General features: G+C 35.4%; 1 protein-coding gene across 4 annotated transcripts in view; it reads right to left on the bottom strand.

Annotated features, from left to right (window-relative positions):
• The window catches only part of CD47 (CD47 molecule), a 43,445-nt gene that overhangs the window by 3,416 nt on the left and 20,890 nt on the right, over positions 1-19,139 (bottom strand). For all 4 annotated transcript variants that reach the window (XM_017672169.3, XM_017672170.3, XM_017672171.3 and 1 more), the window contains exons 3-8: positions 18,861-18,950; positions 11,113-11,220; positions 8,378-8,470; positions 7,300-7,392; positions 5,874-5,966; positions 779-810 (exon numbers count right to left, since the gene is read on the bottom strand). In XM_017672169.3, the coding sequence (XP_017527658.2) occupies positions 779-810; positions 5,874-5,966; positions 7,300-7,392; positions 8,378-8,470; positions 11,113-11,220; positions 18,861-18,950 (509 nt within the window). The remainder of the gene's footprint in view (positions 1-778; positions 811-5,873; positions 5,967-7,299; positions 7,393-8,377; positions 8,471-11,112; positions 11,221-18,860; positions 18,951-19,139) is intronic.

Raw genomic sequence — 19,139 nt, 5'->3', positions numbered from 1 at the left:
AATCCCACTTCCTACCACACACAGGGGTCTGGATTTGGCATTCCATAGAGCTGTCACTAATCCTTCACAGGGAGATGAGTGCAATACAGTCCTTTCCAGAGCTTATTTCCATAAAATAGCCCTTGGGCCTGTCACTATGATGAGTGTCTATTTATAAGGGATTTTTTTCATACCCCTCCTTGATCTCTCTCAGTTTATCTCCTAAATTTTCTCCTCTTCTTGGAAGTTTCTCAGGTAACTATTAAGGTATTCAAGATACAGTGAAAACTACAGTACTGTTTGGAGGAAGAAAATGCTTATAAGATGGGGGAAGGAGGGAAGTGAATCATAATTCAGAGCAGATATTTTTCAGCAATATTTACATTTTATCAATTATTATTTTTCACAATATCTAATGTAAATCTCTCCCCCTTATTTAAAAATACCATTTTGTACATATACATCAAATGGATCCAATAGATGAGGCAATATATTGGGATCAGCTTTCTTCAACAGAGATAATAACCATCATTCTTACACATAAACTTTCCAGTTTCAGTGTGAGAAGTCAGCCCCATCTTAAGAATCATTTATTCTATCCCATTGCTACCAAATGACCAAACATAGGTTTTAATATAGAATTGGACCTATTCATGCAAAAGTCATAAAATCACTTCAATGTTCTCTTAATTTAATATTACACTGAACAGTAGCAAAAGGGTTCAATATTTCAATTACCATTCCTCAGTCTAAACCACCAAGTGATCATTCTCAATTCATTTAAGAAATTTTAACTTACCCTAGGAGGTTGTATAATCTTCTGATTGGAAGCTGATATAATTAAAAAATAAGGAAATGAATTTAATAAATGAAAGAAATCAGGCAATATAACATTTAATTTTATGATAAAATGTTCAGGACTGAAACTAGACATGCCAGAAACTCCACTGAAAGAGTTCCAGCTTTGATAGTCTATTAAAAAATATAGAACATTCTTGATTACATGCATTTATAGAATACAGTGATCAAATAACCCACCTGCATCAAATTATAAACATACATATTCTCTCATTCGTGCATGCCGTATATCCCCAGAAATCAGCCACTTCCTGGTGGAAAAACACTATCATCTCCTCACCTGCACTGGACTCCACATCCTTCCCTACTCCACCCAGCCAGAATGAGGACAGAATGTGGCAATGACCAGTCTCCACCTCTACTCCTCACCTGCCCTTAGCTCACTGCTCTTGCCCCTTGTAGCCCACTCTTCTTTTATTTTCTCCTTCTACCTTTCCATTTTTCAAAGCTCCAGATAGCTAACAAACTCAAGAAAATATTCAGATCTCCTCTGAGTTTAACGAATTATTCTGAGCAGCTAGTTTTAGCCACAATCAAGCTCTTCTCTATGTATTCCTTCTTAGCTTTCCAAGTTACCCTTTTCACTGCTTCTGAATGGACTGATTAATGAAGATGAAGGAACACAGGGCGTTAAGAAAGTGACAGAGCTGCACAGGGGAAGAAGAGAGAATTTCCTTACAAAAACTAAGGGAGAAGGTCCCAGAGCAACTAAAACCAGTCCTAAATACAGAACACGAGTCCCACAAACACAAAGTCTCAACCAGCAACATCTTATGAACTAGTCAGTAGGAGGGCGGTGCTACTGGATAATGTTGTCATCCCACTGTCCCCTGGATTGGACAGCACTGGATTTGCTTAGGAGCCAAATGAGCACGCCCCAGAACTGCTCTAGGGTTCTGTGCTATTTATTTACTGCCACTCCTCCACGCCTACCCCACGAAGCTTCCAAAGCTGATGGGAAACAGGGTGAGACCTGACCCAAGGGCAGCCAATCTACAGTCTAGCCAGAAGCTGGCAAGGCTCTCAAACAGGGAAAATGGCAACTGGCCTGCAAAGTTTCTCTCTCCCACTGAATCCTAAAGAGGAGAAAGAGAAGACAACTAGAGAGTTGGTTATGGGAAAGAAATGTGGCAAGGAGATACTCAAAGCTTAGAGCCAAAGGTAAGGAAAATAATTAGCAAGAAGACAAGAATGAGATAAAAATATAAGGTCAAAAAGAGAGGATGAGCTAGTTGAGAACTAAAGAGACAGAAACTAAGTAACATAAACTGGCAGGAGGGTATCAATGGACTCTTACTGCAGGGAGGGCAGTATGAGGCCTCAGTCCTTAGAGATGTATTGTATCCTTCCCATTCCTAACTTACTCACTGTTCTGCTCCAGGGAGGTCCAGTTATGTATCTGCTGTCATTAGATTCCTATCTCTGTCAGTGTCATGTGACTTTAAAGTAAATCTCCTTTATTGGCCACACTTGGGGAGAGGTTGGGTCTTTGCAACCAAACAGGAAGACAATTCCTTTTTAAAGTATTATGGAGTGAAATGGGTTACCAATATGGATGAATCACATTTAGTAGCCTTCCATAGAAACCAAGTAGAGTGACACAAATTTACTAGGGACCATCACAAGTTATATGTACAGTTGACTCTTAAACAAAATGGGTTTAAGCTGCGTGGGATCACTTATATGTAGATTTTTTCAATAGCTATATTGGGAACTTTTTTGGAGATATGCAGCAATTTGAAAAAACATCTTCTACCTTGCTTACCTTACTGTAACAATACAGTATATAACATGAACATATAAAATATGTGTTAATCAACTGTTTATGTTGTTGGTAAGGCTTCTAGTCAACAGTAGGCTATTACTAGTTAAATTACTGGGGAGTCAAAAGCTATATGTGTATTTTTTGATTGTGCAGGGCATTGGTGCCCCATTCCCCCATTGCTCAAGGGCCAATTGTATATATAATTTACTTCAACTAAACCATGCTCTATATCTATGTTCTATCAGGGAAAAGAGAACTGAACAGATATGTAAATTTCAGACTGGTAATGTGAAAGTTCAGGGGTAGGATTTTAGAGTCATATTTTTGAACTCATAAGTTTATCATAATTCATACTGAGAACTGCCAAGTAACTCCTTTTCTACCCTAGGAATGTGTAAAGAATAGTTTCTGAGTTCCAAGGAACATCACATTCGGCTAGTCCACTGTGGAAAAAAGAGGTTCTATAAAGAACAAGGATTCAAAGGGATACCTATCAGCTGTGATAGCTCTGATAATACGTATTTAAAAAATAAAAGCTTCAAGGATTCCATATCAACTGACTTGCAATGCCATAAATATATTTTTAGGTGTTGAATTTTCAGAAATACTTTTCCTATGGATCCCAGAGTTCCCTTCTTCCAAAAATGGGTGAGACAATATCATTAAATTATATATATATATATTCCGTGTCTTCTAAAATATCTTTGAGATGTGATAAATATGATTTCTGACTGCTAGAAGGCTGATTTGATTCAAGACATGATCATATGCCCTTATACTGAATTGGTAATGGTTTTTAAAAAATGAATTAGATTGACCCTTAGAAATAATGGGTATAGAAAGTCCTATAAATATCAAGCCCAATGTTAGTGAGTTTAATCTTCTATATATGTTCTCACATTGTTATTGTTCCCATCCCCTGAATTCATTTTATAAGATTTAAATGCTTCCAGTAAAAAAAAAAAAAAAAAATCCAACATAGTTAGAAAAGATCATAGGCAATGCAGATTAAAACACTACTCTTTAAAGTAACAAGGCCACAAATTTAAACTTGGAAATAATAAAAACTATAAAATTTAAAATTCTCATAGGTTCATTAACTTTCTCTTACAGAGGTAACTTGTATTTTTAAAAGAAAAACTATCTGAGGATTTTATTGCACTTAAGTTATGTTCATTTGAGTTTTCCAAAACAGAGCATATGCAATGAATAAGAATTATTTTAGAAACATTTGCAATTTTTAATTGGTACAAATGCTCAAATTTGTAACCTTACTGTTACACATTCTCAAGATTTACACATTCATATAAGGAAAAAATCAATTTTCCTATTCTACCACATCTAAAGAGCAATTTCCAGTACCTTTTCTCTTCTTGCCCTTCAACTGACTGAAGGTGTACCTCTGAACTCTGGCATCAGACAAGTTGATTTGAAAAATTAATTGAGAATACTCTCAAAATCAGACAAATTGATTTGAAAAATTAATTTAGAATATTCTCAAAATGTCATTTATAAACTCAATTCTCAACTTATATATGGTATACTTATATGTTAAATTACAATGAAGAAAAAATAATTTGGGGAACTTTTCAGGATTTCACTTTTGCTTTGATTTTGATGTGAGAACAGTACATTTGTAATTACACTGGTTTGATGGGTTTCTTAGGGATGTAAGCAATGGAGAAAGGGGAAAGCAAGGTCAAAGGGGGTGGCAGCTAGACAATGCCTAAGTCCACTTGAGTCAGCATTCCAGACCTGCTGGCAACTCTAGTGAATATCACTCTTTGTTAGGCATGGGGGAACATGGGAATGCAGGGAGGGCGATCCAGATGATGAGGACAAAAAAGAACAATGATCAGAGCTGACCATCAGTCAAAGACACCTAATGCCACATCACTCTGTACAGATCACATATTGCTCACAAGTATATATAGGGAGCAACATCATCAAAAGTGTCATCTTCAAGAACCAGATAAATGGTAATTAGAAGACTCAACAAAAATAGAATATGTATCAACATTCATAATGTGATGCTCCTGATAGCTACCAAATGAATGCCACTCTGCTTTATAGGTCTTAATTGTGTTTTATGGATTTACGAGGCATGAACTAAGAAAACTGCATTGAGAAAACACCTCTGATTTATGAACACATAAACTAAAGATAGGTAGATTTTCATTAATATTTTAATTGTTTATATAAATTTTAGTTAAGTACATCAATTGTTTATCTAATAAGCATTAATTAAAAGGGGACAAGGAACATATCACAGAATTCTGAAATTCAGTGATTAATCAGCAAAAGCTGAAGTTTAGAAATTAAAATTTCTTGAAAGTATTATGCAAGTTATATTGGAATTACTTGACTGTTTATATTGAGAAATACAGTAAAGTTCACCTAAAGCAAAGCAGGAACATCCATCTTTCCAATTCATTAATTTTAACTTTTGATTATTTTGATAAGTGATTAAGAATTTGCTTTACTTCATAAATAAAAAAGATACTTTTTTAAGGCAGACTAATGTAAATCAGATTGTAGGACCTTCTTTAGTTTAAGGAAGACCATGCACTAGTTATAGGCACTATTAGGAGAATCTATTCTAAAAATGTTATTAAATATAGGAATTTATAAAGAAACTTGTTATGAAAATTGTCAGACTGAACACTAAGTCTAGAAACAATGAGCTAAATCTGTATTTATTAAATTGATTTTAAAAGTAGTAAAAGCCTAAATTTTGCAACTCAATGTTTTTATTACATAGGTTTTAACAAAATATTTTAAAGTCAAGTGTCAGAGGACACTGCTCTTTAATAAGTAATGAAGTTTGAATTATAATTCCTATTAGAGGAGTCAAGGTCTAAAAAATCTATAAGAAGAGTGGGCGATAAATTGGTCTCTGTGAAAGAGCTCTATCATAGAAACAATGGGTCAATTAAAACTCCTTTTCTATTAATTAAAATGAATCCCCAATAATCTCTCCTGTGACTTAAAAGTCTATGTATTCTAAAACACAAACCATTTTGTTGTAAACTAGTTTACAATCTAAACTTTTCATTAATTCAGATGACTTCCTTTCTCTTTTGTTACCCACAAATCATTCCAATGTTATTATTTAAAAAAAAAAACAGCAATAGGATTCAATGTGCTTTCTCATTTTTGGAGTTACTAATTCATTTCTTTGGTCCTAAACTGTAAGAACCAAGCAAAAGCATTTTTGAAATCATATATTTGAAGTTCTTGGGATAAGCTAACAAAAATAAAGTTGACTTACCAACAAATTTCATATAAACTAATCCAAGTAATTCTGCTAGAGCTATAATACCCAAACCTGAAATCAGAAGAGGGCCATGCACTGGTGTACACTCTGTAAAAACAAATGAAAATTTAATTAGAAATTCAAATAAATTAACCAAATTTGTAAAAAGAACCAACAATAACAGTGATTATCAAGTTTTAAGGAGGATAATTCCTTTCCTAATCACCAAAACCAAAAATTATCTACATAGATTTATTAACTCAGTTAGTGAAATGACTCCAGATGTTAAAAAACAAGCTTTGTCTGCATAACATGTACCTTATCATATCAAGACTAATGGAAAATAGTGTGTAAAGCCTAAGGCTTCAACCAACTGGAGCCTGGTTATTTCAAAAGTTCTCCCACAAACACAGTCCTAGTGGTTTGGCTGCTGTAACAATTAGCCCACAAGCCATGTAAAAACTTCTCATGGCAATGTTGAAAACACCATTCTCAGTGTGGGGGAAATGAAAGTTAAAAAAAAAAAAAGTGCACAACACCAGATGCTGTAAAGGATGTGGAGCAATAGGAACTTTCACTCATTGATAGTGGGAATTGAAAATGGTAAAGCCATTTTGAAAGACAGCTTGGCAATTTGTTACAACACTAAATATATTCTTAACGTAAAATTTAGCAACCACCTCTTTGGTGTTTGCCTAAATGGGGTCAAAAACTTACGTCCACACAAAAATATGCACATGGATGTTTATAGCCACTTCATTCATAATTGCCAAAAGCTGAAAGAACCAAGATGTCCCTCAATAGGTGAATGAAGAAACAAACTGGTAAATCCACACAATGGAATATTATTCATTACTAAATAAAGATGATCTATCAAGTCACAGAAAGATATGGAGGAACCTTAAATGATTATTCCTAAGTGAAACAAGCTAATCTTCAAAGGCTACATACTATATGATTCCAACTATAAGACATTCTGGAAAATGCAAAACTATGGAGACAGTAAAAAGGTCAGTGGGGATTTAGGGGAGGGAGGATGAATAGGCAGAGCTCAGAGGATTTTTTGGGTGGAGAAACTTTTCTGTATGATACTGCATCTATGATCCACTGATTTTACAATTAACAAAATCATAGAGTGTGTAACACCAAGAGTGAGCCCTAATGAAAAGTATGGACTTTGGATAATAATGGTATGTCAGTGTTGATTCAACAATTGTAACAAATGTCCCCCCTGGTAGGGGGTGCTGAGAGTGGAGGAGGCTATGAGTATGTGGGGAATATGGGAAATCTTTGTACTTTCCACTCAGTTTTGTTGTAAACCTAGAACTGCTCTGAAAAATATAGCTTATATATTTAAAAAAATAAAAGAAGAAAGAGAAAGAAGAGCTCTAAGAAAACCCCTAGTAAGACAAACTGGGTCCGAGAGGAATAGGACTCTTACCTGAGACACAGAGGCTTAGTCCAACCACAGAGAGCCCATAGCCTAGCACCTGAAGTATCAGTATGGCAATGATGAAGGAGGACAGCCCAATAGCTGGAGAGAGGAAAAGCAGGTTGAGAGCACTGACGTGGCAATCCTACTCGTATTTCATGCAGTCAAGAATAATATCCTATGACCAAAGACTGACATCCAGATTTCCTCGTCAGATGGCAGTACTCTTTCCCGGTGATCAAACCTTGCCTTTCCACACAAGTAGTAAGCTCCAGACTCACATACTCAAGTGTTTTATTTTCAACTGAGCTGAGCTGGACCATAGATTTTACCCAAAATCATAGGACAATGCTGCTTTTACCATATTTATGCATTCTACAGTAAGAATGGCTATTGTGCATGGCTTTGCCACACGGCACACGCAAGTTCTCTGGTGCAAAGAACCACTATGCAAACACGCCATTGTAAACATTATAACCTCTATCTTGTGAACTTAGGTCTGTGATTTTATAACAAATTAATAGCTCTCCCATGTACAGCAAGCCAGAGATAGGCTCTAAGACCAAGAGTTAAATATGCAAATAGAAAAAAACAGACTGTAACAAAACAAAATTATGTTAGTGGTTTATTCCAAAAATTCAGAGAAGTGATACCAAGTATAGGTTGGATGTCTATGTTGTTTTTTAAAAGTACAATATTAAGATCTGCCAGTAACTAAAAAAATATGTATTTCTACTATTTGTAATTTAAACAGCATTTTGCAGAACTATTTTTTTAACAGAGAAGCTTAGCAGAGAAGAGAAAGAGCATATTCAATATCTACTTACAACTTCATAAAACTGAAGTAAAAATATGAAGATAGTCAATATATGGAAATCACTTTTTGCAAAATAACTGAATGCCTTGAAAACCTAAGCTAACCTTAAAATTAATCCATATGGGGAAAATGTCACTTAGAAAGGCTTGTGTAAATATTTTAATAAACTGACTTTTGTTGAGTTGTTAAAAAAATAAGAAAATATTTTAACCAAAAGTGCTGTTTTTAAATGAAAAAAAATGGGCAAAGTCATGCTAAGCAAATACTCACCTATTGTAAACACACAGTACTGAAGTAATATTAATATTGCTGTAGGAATTACAATTAAACCAAGTCCACAAGCATTCTTTATGGAATATTCACCTGTTAATAAAAACAATATTTAAAATATTTTCCTACATACTTCCAACCCCATGGGAAGTTAAATGAAATTATTAAATATATTAATGTCAATACTACTCTTCTAAACTGTGAAAGGTTTAAAAACATAAAGGCAGAACTCATATTATTGCACTTCACTTTGTTATACTTTGCAGATACTGCATTTCTTATAAATTGAAGGTTGGTGGCAATCTTGTGTCAAACAAGTCTATTAACACAATTTTTCCAACAGCATTTGCTTGCTTCATGTCTCTGTGTCACATTTCAGTATTTCTTGCAGTATTTCAAACTTTGAATCATTATTATATTTGTGATGGTGGTCTGTGATCAGTGATCTTTGATGTTACTATTATAATTGGTTCGGAGTGCCATGAACCATGACCATATAAGATGGAGAACTTAATAAATGTTGTGTGTGTTCTGACTGTTCCACTGACAGGCCAGTCCCCTGTCTTTCTCTCTCCTCTCCTCAGGCCTCCTCATTCCTTGAGACACGCAATATTGAAATTAGGCCAATTAATAATCTTATAATGACCTCTACATGATCAAGGGAAAGGAAGAGTTGCATCAAAGCTAGAAATGACTAAGCTTTGTGAGGAAGGCATGTCAAAAACTGAATGAGACAGGTTGAAATCTAGGCCTCTTGCACCAAACAATTAGCAAGGTTGTGCATGCAAAGGAAAAGTTCTTAAGGGAAATTAAAAGTGCTACTCTCCAGTGAACACAGAAATAATAGAAATGCCATAGACAGTGATTCCTCTGCGGATCTGGACAAAGTCAGTTGAAAACCTTCTCGAAAGAATCACCATTCTAGATGGCATTAAGAACATTCATAATTCATAGGAAGAGGTCAAAGTATCAGCATTCACAGGAGTTTGGAAGAAGTTGATTCCAACTCTCATGAATGACTTTGAGTAGTTCAAGATTTCAGTGGAGGAAGTAACTGTAGACGGGGTGGAAATAGCAAAAGAACTAGAATTAGAAGTGGAGGCTGAAGATGTGACTAAACTGCTGCAATCTCATGACAAAACTGACACATGAGTAGTTCCCTTCTTAGGGATGAGAAAAGAAAGTGGTTTCTTGAGATGGAGTCTACTGGTGAAGATGTTGTGAAGACTGTTGAAATGACAACAAAGGCTTTAGGATAGTACATAAACTTAGCTGATAAAGCAGGAGCAGGGTTTGACTCCAATTTTGAAAGAAGTTCTACTGTGAGTAAAATGCTATCAAACAGCATCCTGTTTCACAGAGAAACTGTGAAAGGCAGCCAGTCACAGCAAACATCATTGCCACAGCCACCCCATCCTTCAGCAAACGCTGCTCTGTGATGGGTCAGCAGCCACCAAGATCGAGGCGGGACTCTCCACCAGCAAAAAGCTTACAACATCCCACTGAAAGCTAAGATGATGGCTAGCAATTTTTAGCAATATTTTTAAATTAAGGTACATACACTTTTCTTTTTTAGACATAACAAAAATCTATTTTGACTCACTGTATTGTGACACTGGCTTTATTACAGTGGTCTGAAACCAAGTCCATGGTATCTCCAAGGTATGCCTGTGTATGTTTCCCCCAAAACTTCACACAAAATAAGTGACTACCTTTTTATTATTTAAGACCAAACTTAAGATAGTTGAGTGTCATCATGTAAGTCTCAACTTGCCGAAACCCTGAATTGTCTCTGCCTCCTTTTAACTACTTTAAAACAGAATTCCAATGAGAAACTGTGGAGTCATCTCTCACCATTTCCTTCATTTGCTATGTTCAATCTGTCCCAAAGTCAAAACAGTTATCTTCTGAATTCATCTACCTCCTTCGCATGTCTTCACTAATTCTTAGCTGCAAAGAGAGCTGCCAAATTTATGCTCCTAAACATTACACCTATACTGTGTCCTGTTCAAAAACAATGGCTTTCTACAGTCTACACTTTGAGTCCCAGCCTATCTTTGCTCTTCTTTCCATGTGCTGCATACCTTTATTTTACATTCACACTCCCTCCCTCCAAATTTAACTACTATTTCAGACTTGCTTCCCCCATTCATTCTCACTTCCATGTTTTGGCCAGTGAAGTTTGCCATTGTATTGCCTTGGAATGCTAACCCAAAAGATCACCTCCTAATTCCCAGAATGTGAATATTAACATACATGACAAAAGAGTAAGCATTACATTATATAGCAAAAGATATGATTAAAGTTAAGGATTTTGAAAGGAGAAGTTTATTCTGGATTATCCAGGTGGGTCCCAAATCCAATGGCAAGTGTCTCTGTAAGAAAGAGGCAGAAGGAGATTTGACAGACACAGAGGAAAAGAAACAGAGGCAAGGAGCAGGCAATGATCATGGATGCAGAAACTGGAGTTATGTGGCCATAAGCCAAGGAGCTGTAAAGATTGCCAGCAAATGCCAGAAGCCAGAAGGGCTACGGAACCCAGGGAGCCTTGGGAGGGAATATGGCCCAGATGACATCTTTGTTTCAGACTTAAGGCCTTCAGAACTCAGAGGGCTTTCTTCTACTGTTTTAAGTCAGCCAGTTTGAGGTGATTCATTACCACCGCCCTAGGAAACCACCTCTCTGCAGCCCTAGGAATGCCCTTGTCCACGCTGGTCCTGCCCCCCTCAGCTTACCTGGGATGAAAAGAATGGCTCCAACAATGACAACTGCAGTGAGCACTAGGCCGGCGACAAATAAAGGAATGGTTTTCTCCTTCGTGTAACTGGATTTATATTTAAGTGCTTAAAAAGAAATCAAAGAATTACATTAACTCAGTCACAAGAAGTGAAGCTTATAAAGTGCAGAGACAAAGTGATAACTTATATAACTGAATAACCCATAAGGAACAACTGCTTCATATCATGTCAGGTCACTTCAAATCTTCTTAATAGTAAGTCAATGACTAAATAGTGTTGTGGCCGTAAATATGGGTGATAAATTTATAGGTGACACTTCAATTCTCTGTATTTTAAAGAATGCTATTATATACATCAGGCTTTCTCAGTCAAGGCATTATTAACAATTTGGGCCAGATAAGTGTTTGCTGGGAGGATGCTCTGTGCATTATAAAATGTTTAGTAGCACCCCTGGTCTCTAAACACTACATGACGATGGTAACAGCCCCCTAGTAGGGTCAATTAAAAATGTATCCAGATATTATCAAATGTCCCCTGAGAATCAAACCTGTTTCAGGCTTACAACTGACATATATAATGCTGAGGAGAAGTACCTGGCAAATTAGTAGTATCAAGAAAAAGAGAATTTTGTTCCACTTTATATAAAATTAGTAAAGCATCTAGAAATCTAAATATTTTATTTTGAAAAAGTAGAATGAACAGTGGACAATCAGACCCTCTTGAAATCCTGAGGGGGGAAATGCTTAAACTGTTCAAGTAAAATAATCTCACAAAAATAAACTACAAATACTCAATAGATTCATCATACATGTTATTGTTTTTGATACGAGCTCTACTGTCAAGTATCTAGTACCTTCTCTGAAAGAAGAGTATGATAGATAAGCCTAAAAATATTACTTCTTTTATTACTATATATTTACCACTTGGATTTTGTTTGGGTTAATAGTAAAATCAATTTTTCACTAAGAAAGTTGTTAAAAGTAGCCTAAAAGCAGACTGAGTAGCAAAGAAACAGAATGCGTGATTGAAATTCTGCTGCGCTTCACACACACGATATTCTCCATGCTATTAATCAAGGGTAACTGTCTTGAGGGGCACAGTTTTTTAAAGTGCTGCACTTAAATTTGCTTCCACTAAAATGACAAACAGATTAGATATACTCAAACCAACAAATAAATCCTAAATGATCACACTAAATTCAATGTTACAGGTATTATGACCTAGGGTTATATTATAACCTATGGTTAAGGCATTTAAGGTATAATACAGCATAATAACATAGGCACCTGACTTTTAAAAAATCTCTCCCTTCTCATACGTTAGATTGTAACCTCAACTTTATACCCATTAGGGGGAGATGGAAGGTTAGGCAATTATCAGTCCTGAAGCTGGGTAACTGGAATCTACACGAATCAGAAGAGTGAGAAACAATGCAGCAAATTCCCCAGGCTTTCACTTGATCCATCCAGCCTTGAAACTCATGTGACGATGACTCAGTTGTGGCCCCACCTTCTCACGAGGCACAGATTTTCACAGCTTCACTATTTTCTAGCTTCAAACACAGGCTAGGATGAAACTCCATGGATACCTCATAAAAGGCACTGACATAGTTAGAAAAAGAAACTTTCTCTAGACGCGTGTTAGATTGCCCATTTTAATTCCATATATACTGTTATCTAAATAGAACTTGAAAATTCTGCAAAAAGGTTATCAAATAGAAGCCATTTCAAAGGTCCTCACAATCAAACATTCCTAAGAGACTCTTCCAGGTTCAATTCAATACATAAAAGGGCTACTTAGATCAAGCAGCAAGAATTCAAGTTAGAGTACAGTAGAAGTTCATGTAAAAGGGTAGGCGTTCCATTCTTAACAAAAGTAAGAGTCTGAACCTCATATAAAATTCTACCTCTTCAGGCTTAGGAAGAGCTATAGAAGAAAAACAATGCCAACAATAGTAATAATAATAAAGCAACACAAAATATTCCTATTGACAATGTTTTACCACAGAATGGCCTTTTCAAAACCTTTGCATTTAACGACACTCATACTGGAGGTACCTTTAGTTCCTGTTGATTAGGTCAACTACCACTTATTTTCAAGGCTATCTCAACTCTTCCTTAAATTAAGCAGCCATTTCTAACAAATATACTAATAAGGTCTATTTAAGTAACCATAAGCAATGAAAGAATACCTCCATATTCCATTTAATAAACCTTTAAAAAACATTTCTTTTGACTTATTTTCTTTGCTCACAGTGACCATATTTTAGCAGGTCCCTAGGAAGTGTGAAGCTATCCTGTTGCTAGCCCAGTTGTCAAGTTTTCCAGTATAGCTAAAGGGTCAGGAATCTAATATAGATGCCATAGAACCCAATAATCTCAAAGATTCTTTATTGGTAATCTTTTCTTATCCTTTGATAAATAGATTTATCCTTATTTATTAAACCTATCAAAACTTTAATTGTAACAGAGAAAATAAATTCAAGCCATTTCCCAAACATTTAGCATTAAGATGAAGATAATTTAATATGTTCTTAATAACAGGTATTTGTCAAACTTCTTGGTATGATTTTCTGGCTGCTTGGCAAGAGAGTATAAGTCATTTAAAAAATCTGCACACTTTAAGCTTCCCTTTAGTTAAGAGTACTGAAATCAGTATTGAAATCAAAACAAAATATGAGAAATAACAGTATTTACACTTATTAAGACTACTTTTTTTGGCATAGTTTTAGGTTTACAAAAACATTGAGAGGGAGGTACAGAGTAAACCCATATATACCCTACCCCACACATGCATACACATGCATAGACTTCCCTATTATTAACATCACTTACCCAAATGGTATGTTTTTTACCAAGGATGAACCTACATTGACATATCATAATCACCCAAAGTTCACGGTTTACCTTAAGGCTACTTTGGTGTTTTATGTTTTATGAGTTTGGAACAATGTATAATGACATCTGTCCATCATTATGTCCTACAGAGTATTTTGTATCAGAAATCCTTTGTGATCTGTCTATGCATCTCTCCCCCATCTCCCTGCTGCTAGTGCCCACAGATCTTTTCATTGCCTCTAGAGTTTTGCCTTTTCCAGAAAGCCTCATAGTTAGAATCACATAGCATATAACTTTTTCCAATTGGCTTCTTTCTTTCACTTACTAATTGTTGTTTCAAGGCCCTCCATGTTGTTTCATGTCTTGATAGCTCATTTCTTTTTAGCACTGAATAATTTTCCATTGTCTGGATGTACCACAGTTTATCTGCCTACTTTGAGAGACATCTTGGTTGCTTCCAAGTTTTGACAATTATGAATAAAGCTGCTGTAAACATCCATTTGCAGGTTTTTGTATGGACATAAGTTTTCAACTCCATTTGGATAAATACTGAGGAGCATACTTGCTGGATCATATGGAAAGAGTTACCTTTAGTTTTGCAAAAACTGCCAAACTGATTTCCAAAGTGGCTATACTATTTTGCATTGCCCCCAGCAGTGTATGAGAGTTCCTGTTGCTCCACAGTCTCACCATCATTTGGTATGGTCAGTATTTACATTTTTAACAAAAACTTATAAACTTAGTGCTACCTGATACAGTAATATCCAATATATGGGGGAGGCAATATCACATTATTTTTTAACAAATTAGGTATTCTAAAAATCTCCCCCTTTATACCCTTCTATAAAATAATTACATACAGCCAGCTACTTCTCAGAAATGAGCTAGGCTGGTTCATACATTCATTTTACAAATATTTAGTGTATACCGACAATGTAGTAGGCCTTTTTCTTAGTTGAAATATCAACCAAATCAAAGTACAAGTAGATCAGTCTATTCAACAATAACTGAGCACCTACAATGTTACAACCACTATCTTAAATGCTGGCATTGAACAGAAGAGACAATACTCTTTCCTGAATGCCCTTACATTCTAATGGGTAAGTGAGGGTCTATTTTGGGGAGTGGGAGGAGTAAACGATAGAGGGTGTTACTCCCAAGATCTTCTCCAGTTAATTAAAAGATATGGGTTAATTGTGGTCTAAGAAAGCTCCTTTAAGTATTTAATCTTTCAAATTCATGCAGATGAAGTACTGACATGTCCCTCTAGCCAACTGAAGAAACAGCTAATGTTATGAATAGATACTCCATTAAGGTTTTCTCATCTCCTGTGACTGAAATAAATCAAATATAAGGGAGAATGCAGGCTGTGATTGATGAAATCTACTGAAATTATCAGGACAAAGTGGAGACCAAATAAAATCTATCATCTTAGTTTATTTAGTTATTTTATAGAAGATATAAAAAGGAAAATTTTAGAATTCTCAATTTGTTACTCAGGCTTCTTCCTCAGTAGGATCAACAGCATCTTGAGATACAGTTCAGGCATAAACAAACTCTTTCTCCTCAAAGTAAAGGCACAATCTGCTGTCTTTACTGAATATTTAGCCTAAGGAAAGTCCAGGTTTTATCTTGGTCTACCAAAAGACTGACATGAAAAACCAGCAAATTTTTCCAGCAGAGCTAGAAAAACCACTGAGAGAAACCCCCTGTGGTCAAACACAGACCGTAAATAGTAATCAGAAAAAGTTTAGGAGAACTAGAAACCTAGAAAGTGAAAGTCATGGGTTTGAGTTATTATTAATATTTTAGGGGCTGTTAGATACTGCACTCTAAAAAATGCATAACCAGGCAGTGGGTGGAAAACAAAGGGGCTCTCCATTTATTGGAATCCCCAGGCCATAAACAAGAGTCTTCTTAAAAAGCGTACCTCTTAAAAAGTAGATTTAGATTCATGTCTATCTCCAAGATGTGACAGAAGGCACAGAACATGTACACTTACATGTCTCTTCAACTGAAATGTGTGCTCAAAGCCAGGGGCAATATGCATTTCACTTCCACATCTTGATCCTATAGCACAGTGCCTAGTTACCACTAGTCACCCTGTCAATAGACAGTTGCTGAATAAATAAACAAAGCAGGTCCATATCCTGCTCTATAAATAACAGTTTCATCTACTCAGTGTATATACCCAGATACAGGTTCACTTGTCATGGGAAAAAAAATTCTTAAGATAATGTCAAGACAGGGACTCTCTTGTCCCCTCCTGGGGTGAGCCAGGAGCTCTGTCCTTTCACTTTATTACTAAATAAAAGCCTGTTCCTTGCTCTCCTAAAAAAAAAAAAAAGAAGAAGAAGATAATGACAAGACAGGGAGGAAGTGTAGTATTAAACAGCAATGGCTCAAATCCCAGCACTACCAGGAAACAGCTGGGAGATGTAGGCAAATCATCTAATCTGTCTGTGCCTCTGTTTTATATAAAACAGGGATGATAACATTTACATAGTACCTACCCTGACAGAGTTCCTGAGAGAAGTAAACGTGACCGCAGATGAGGAGTCCTTGGCATAGTGTCTATCATACAGAGCAAGAGCACCAAACCTGTAGGCACTATCACCATAAACACCTTTGAATGAGCCTCGACTCTGGGTGAGTCAGGCGTATATATGTGCCTCCTCAACCAGCCCTCCTCACACCACATTTACTTGTTCAAGATGATCCTAAATAAAAAATTGCCACCAAAATATTTTTTTAGGTTTCTAAGCACACTCCCTAAGATAAGACCAGTAGGATAAATACAAAAAGAACATGCAGCATCAATAACACAAAAACGAAAATTAAAACAAGATGTTTTTTTCACCCTTCAAATTAGCAAAGATTTTAGAATAATGATGATACCAGGACTGTGAGGTGAAAGACAGGTGTTGTTATCTGCAGTAACTGATACAATGTTTCTGGAAAACATTTTGGCAGTATGCCTCAAGAGCCTTAAAATTTCTCTGCTATTTCCAGTCTTCCGTATCTTTAGCAGTTACTTTCATAATATCAAAAATTATAGAAACACCCTTAATAACCATCAAGATGAGAGTTAAGTAAACTATACTGCATCCATAAAAGTAGAGCACAGGCAGATATAAAAGATTTCTGAAAATGGGGGGAAATAGGATGTACAAGTATATAAGTTCATTTATGGTTTTCTTTTTGTAAGAAAGATAATAAAAATGTATTTTTTAAAAAAAAGACAGAAAGAGAAGCAGGAAACTCACTAGAATACCCCAATTGTTTATTTCTAGGTTGTGGAACACTAGATGATTTTTGTTTCTTCTCTATATAACTTCCTATATTGTATAGGGAATCCTAAAATAATATACAGATATTTTTTAAATGAGAAAAAATTGTAAAGCTTATTTTGTAAAAATATGGCTGGTAGTGAACTGGTAGACTCACTCCTGGCTTAGTCCACTAAAAATAATGTCACTAAAGATAATGTCATGACTAAAACTTCTATCAACCCAAATGCAACAAATCACACAACTGTGAAATAATTTCATGATCTTAAAAAAAGGCTATTCTCTACTTAATCATATGATGTAGGCCTTAAGGCCTGGGTGTACTCATAGGGTTAAAAGGTTTTTCCTTAGCATTACTGAAGACTGAATAGGTTTTGACACTGTACCAGTCTTTTTCTTGATATAAAAGGCTTATTGAAATTCCATGAAAATTCCCACAAGAAGTCTAGACAGTTTTTTGAAAGTAAGAGCTATGGAATATCTTGACATTTGTGACCATTAGCCCTTTCTTCCCCTTTTTTGCCTTTTAGACAAGAGTTGAGAACAGCTTTGAAATTACGAGGCATTTCCACAGTGTCATACATTGAGAAGACCCCTTAGAATATAAAATCAGTCATTTCCCTTCCATTTTTGCATATCACTTTAGATATGCATGACTTAAACTTCTGAGTAAAGGTAAAGTTCACAGGCTATACAATGGGCCAAGTCACTACAGTACTTAACTACCTTTCACTTTTTTAAAGGTTGCAGAATGAAATAAATAAATGAAATCAGCGGTATTTACTCCCTGCCTTGTATAAATGGGTACTGCATTCAATGACTGATTACTTCAGTGTACTACAGGGAGACAAATAATAAATCTTAACGTTTTAAAAGTTAAAAGACTTAGGCTGTCACCCCAGAACTTCACTAATTTGGTAAGTTTTCTTTACTAAATTGGTATGGAAATATGGTTCAGTATAAACACCAGCCAGCAGGTATATTACCTTTTTACCTAGCAGTCACAATTCTACATTGTCATATTGAATCTGACACAGCATATCAAGATTTGCCTGAGAAGTTTGGTCACATGATTATTACAGCAAACCATGATTAAAAAAAAACAACACAGCTCTCCTATGACTTAGAGTCTGCAAAACTGCACCGAAAGGATGACAAAACATGGCTCCAACTAGGCTTTCCCAAGGATGAACACATGTACACAGAGAAGTGCAAACTGGGAAAATAAAGAGAGGGTAGTCTTAATGCTCAAAAGTATAACATGTATCTTAACACCTACGTAGGCTGTGACCATCTCTTTACCGAAGAAAATAATGCATATATAATGCTCTGTAAACATTAAAATCTACATGAGTTTAAGGTCTTAGTTTTATTAGAATTCCCCTTATTCAGTCTTAAGAAGTTAAAAAAAAAGCCTTCTTAGGAATTAAAAGTGAACTGTAGCAAATTATAGGGGGTTAATATATACTTCAAGAATACTAAGATTGTATATTCTTATATTTCACATTATCACATTTCCAAATACCACTTAGTTACATGAAATATTTCACATACACTGCCTACCAGAAATAACAATTTCACACTAAAACATAAATGAAAAATAGAAGTAAGTACTTACTCACAATACCAAACTGTCCCCAGGACAGAAGTATAGCCAAAATTGGGAAAATAACAATGAGGATATTTTCATTTGGAGAAAACCATGAAACTGGCAAGAAAACAAAGAATCACAATTAGTATTTATTATAAGCACTTTTAAGTCCTATCGATGAATGGTCAACAATACATTTCATTGTGGAGATAGAAAATTTTAAAAAATTAAAACTGGACTTAAAATAAACATATAACCAATTATACATATAATTTATATAACAAATTTTATGAAATGAGAACCTAG

The sequence above is a fragment of the Manis javanica genome, chromosome 3 (assembly GCF_040802235.1).
Source record: "Manis javanica isolate MJ-LG chromosome 3, MJ_LKY, whole genome shotgun sequence".
In the NCBI taxonomy this organism is placed as follows: domain Eukaryota; kingdom Metazoa; phylum Chordata; class Mammalia; order Pholidota; family Manidae; genus Manis; species Manis javanica.
This window is presented reverse-complemented; position numbering and strand designations above follow the sequence as displayed.